We start from the raw sequence: 4,338 nt of genomic DNA, 5'->3' as shown, positions 1-4,338 counted from the left end.
GTCTGGCCTGATGTCGTTTCCCGGCCCTCTCCCCACCTCTTCTCCTCCTCGCTTCCTGTCATACACCTCACTGTCCTAAACAATTAAAGTAATAAAAAGCCCAAAATAAATCTTTAAAAAAAAGCTTACACAGGAGTCAACCTTAAAGTAGCCTATACCTCTTTCAAAATAATAAGAAACAATTAAACATGTTGATTTAGAAAAACATATTCTAAATCATATAGGTCATATATGGCCATACCAAACATAAAACATTTTGTTGCTAAGATGCTTTGAGCTCATGATCCAAAATGTATTACCAAACTGAGCTAGGCTAAAGCTTCAGTTGAAAAAAGTTCTTAAGCCTATTTATTCAGATTATTTTTCATAACATATCAGTGTGCCCTTGTGACCTAAGATTAGACTCAAGGGGATAATTTGACAAGTAGGTGCTCTAGACAGGTGGGTTTATAAAACAGGGGGGATGGCCCACTCCTGCCTCAGTTCTCTGATCAGTCCGCTGAACCAATTATGCATATCCAGAACAGAACTATACCTCTGTCTGTACATTTTGATTCTCCGGAAGATTACTTAATATTTATTTTTCATATTCTGTTTGCCTCTAGCTCTGTTCTTTTGGCGGGTTCTGTTGTGATTGGCATCCTGGGCACGCGCTCTCTTCGTATTCAGAACCGCTTCATCTTCATGCTGAACACCAGCATCAGTGACACGCTCACGGGATTCTCTGCGTATTATCTTGGTCTGTTTGATGTTCAAGAAGGGTATCCATCAAGGAACGGAACTTTTTACATACTACCGTCATTTCTCGGTGTGAATGTACTGACATTTTTGTTTGCGCAATTTGACAGGTACTTTGCTGTATGCCATCCTTTTTTTTACAACCGTTTTATCACCCGTGCATGCGTCATCGCCATATGCGCATTCTGCTGGGTTTATACATACTCCATACTGACTGTTCAAAACATGGTGCCGATTTCAAAAGCCGCTCAAATTAACGCGTTTGGTGTCATGACTTTACAAATAATTGTTCTCACGAAAGTTATCATGACCATAAAATTGTATGTCATCGCAAGACACCAACTGGGCCGACAGCCGCCTACAGCAGAGAGAGAAAATAAGAAAGAATCGTTGCGTATTATTGTATTTGTCGTAATATGCTTCCTAATTTTATGGGCTCCTTCTTTTGTGAATATTATTGTCCGACAACTGTCTCAAGGTACTAAAGGTCTCAGATTCAGAAATGAAGCGACAAACCTTTTCGCCACAATGGCGAGATTGAACGCCCTCTGTACTCCAGCTTTATACATTTGGGGCAGTCCTGCACTGCGAGTTGCAGTGGGTAAGATCTTCTGGTACAGACTGTGTCCGAAACTTGGGAAACAACAAATCAATAGCTCATAGTTTTCCACTCTAATACGGACTGCATAAATCTGTGCTCCTCAATGATATATAGAACAGAGACGCAGACAGCAGTGCCATCTTGAAGCTCATTTGTCTTCCCCTCAAGATTTAACCTCATTCAAGAGTGATTTAATCCATCAGTGCCTTTCCGAACAGCATTTATAGCTATTTGCTGCTGAATTATTATCAGCTTTTTTTGTGTCATTTTGAATGCATGATCATCGTTCTCACCTGTCCCACGTATAGCCTAATTATTTGAGGAAAGTTGGAGTATGAACTACAGGCAATATTTGTTTAAATCTCTAATGACATTTGAGTGTATGACACAGGCAATATCTGTTTAAATCTCTAACGAAAGTTGGACTATGATTTACAGGCAATATCTGTTTAAATCTCTAATGAAAGTTGGAGTATGACACAGGCAATATCTGTTTAAATCTCTAATGAAAGTTGGAGTATGACACAGGGAATATCTGTTTAAGTCTATAATGAGATTTTAGTGTATGACACAGGCAATATCTGTTTAGATCTCGAATGAAAGTTGGAGTATGGTACAGGTAATATCTGTTTAAATCTCTAATGACATTTGAGTGTATGACACAGGCAATATCTGTTTACATCTCTAATGAAATTTAGAGTATGATACAGGCGATATCTGTTTCAATCTCTAATGACATTTGAGTGTATGGATGGGAAAATGTGCCTTATGAAAACAGAACAATAATAAAATGGCAAGAGGTTGTGTGTGTTATAATAGCCAATATGTTTTACCTTCATAGTCAGACATATGAGTTCAAAGTATCTTAAATGGTTCGTTTATGTTAGTTGGCGAAGAGGGCAAAACATCTTCCAAATAATTGAAATAAGAAATGAACCTCTTATTAATGTATACCCATTTCATAACAATCTCAGAAGGTAGAGTTGAATCTGCTTTGATACTTTTAAATAACTAAATGATAGTTAAAGACCCAAAATGTCTTTTGCTGCAGAATTGTCTTTTTTTGTCAATAATGTTGTATGATCTTATATTGTTTATAAATCCAATTGTGTTCACAAAGTTGTTTTATATGCTGTACAACACCACTTTGGTGGATTGGAAATATGCTCAGATTTTCAAAATATATCTATTTCTCTATTTTCATTTCTGTATTCAGTATAATGTGGTGCTGGTGCACTCTGAACTAATCATAGGAGAATTATCTCTGACATCATCTCCATCTCTATAGTCCCTCATACTGGGAAGATTTGATCTCTGACATCATCTCCATCTCCATCTCTATAGTCCCTCATACTGGGAAGATTTGATCTCTGACATCATCTCCATCTCTATAGTCCCTCATATTGGGAAGATTTGATCTCTGACATCATCTCCATCTCTATAGTCCCTCATATTGGGAAGATTTGATCTCTGACATCATCTCCATCTCTATAGTCCCTCATATTGGGAAGATTTGATCTCTGACATCATCTCCATCTCTATAGTCCCTCATATTGGGAAGATTTGATCTCTGACATCATCTCCATCTCTATAGTCCCTCATATTGGGAAGATTTGATCTCTGACATCATCTCCATCTCCATCTCTATAGTCCCTCATATTGGGAAGATTTGATCTCTGACATCATCTCCATCTCTATAGTCCCTCATATTGGGAAGATTTGATCTCTGACATCATCTCCATCTCCATCTCTATAGTCCCTCATACTGGGAAGATTTGATCTCTGACATCATCTCCATCTCCATCTCTATAGTCCCTAATACTGGGAAGATTTGATCTCAACAATGCAGCACAGCTCTCATAAATAATATACCCGCGCCTTAATATCAATGCAGCACAGCTCTCATAAATTATATACCCTTAATATCAATGCAGCACAGCACTCATAAATTATATATCCTTAATATCAATGCAGCATAGCTCTAATTAATGATATACCCCTAGTATCAATGCAGCACAGCACTCATAAATGATATATCCTTAATATCAATGCAGCACAGCTCTCAGAAATGATATACACTTAATATCAATGCAGCACAGCTCTCATAAATGATATATCCTTAATATCAAGGCAGCACAGCACTCATAAATGATATACCCGCGCCTTAATATCAATGCAGCACAGCTCTCATAAATGATATATCCTTATTATCAAGGCAGCACAGCACTCATAAATGATATACCCGCGCCTTAATATCAATGCAGCACATCACTCATAAATGATATATCCGTGCCTTAATATTTGTATCCAGTTATGCGATGTCCTCTAGGAAGTGAACCCTGGTGGGGCAGAGAGGAAGTGCACCCTGGTGGAGCAGAGAGCCCACTTCAATCACTGCGTCACCAAGAGCCTTTACTGCACTGTGCCACGCCATTACTGTTCTATGAGAGGGTTGTACACCAATGAGTGTGTGTGTGTGTGTGTGTGTGTGTTCTACTGTGCATGAGTGGTTGTACACCAATGAGCTGAAACATTATGACCTTTGACCTCATACGCTGTTGGTCATAGTGATAACACCACTTCGTACCTCTAGATCAGGGGTGTCAAACTCAAATAAACAGAGGGCCGAAATAAAAAAAATGGATGTAAGTCGAGGGCCGGACAGTAGGGCAAGCGCTCCCTAAATTGACGTATGCTACCAACGCGGGGACAGTGCATTGTGGGACTTGCAGTATTTGTGGTGCGTTCGACATACCAGCGGCCGCGGCAGACAAGCTCTGATAGATAAAAAGATGGATACTTTATTTATCCTGAGGGAAAATTAGGCAAACCAAATAAAATGTCACCATTGATCATTCAAATCAATGGAACTTTTTGCAACATTCTGAGGAGCTGGCGGGCCAGATTAAATGGCTTGTCGGGCCTGATCAGGCCCGCGGGCCTTGAGTTTGACACATGTGCTCTAGATTAATCTTATTGCAAACAGCAAGCTTGGCTAC

At 39.2% G+C, this 4,338-nt stretch overlaps 1 protein-coding gene across 1 annotated transcript; it reads left to right on the top strand.

Moving 5' to 3' along the window:
• Nucleotides 1-510: 510 nt before the first annotated feature.
• LOC308367109 (uncharacterized protein) lies at nucleotides 511-1,401 on the top strand (the record flags this gene model as incomplete). Its single annotated transcript, XM_080840929.1, has 1 exon — nucleotides 511-1,401. One exon carries the CDS (start codon nucleotides 511-513, stop codon nucleotides 1,399-1,401), a length of 891 nt encoding a protein of 296 aa, XP_080697055.1.
• Nucleotides 1,402-4,338: the final 2,937 nt, after the last annotated feature.

The sequence above is a fragment of the Sprattus sprattus genome (genome assembly GCF_963457725.1).
Source record: "Sprattus sprattus genome assembly, chromosome: 6".
NCBI lineage: Eukaryota > Metazoa > Chordata > Actinopteri > Clupeiformes > Clupeidae > Sprattus > Sprattus sprattus.
Note: the sequence above shows the minus strand (reverse complement) of the source record. Positions and strands in the feature narration are given on the sequence as shown.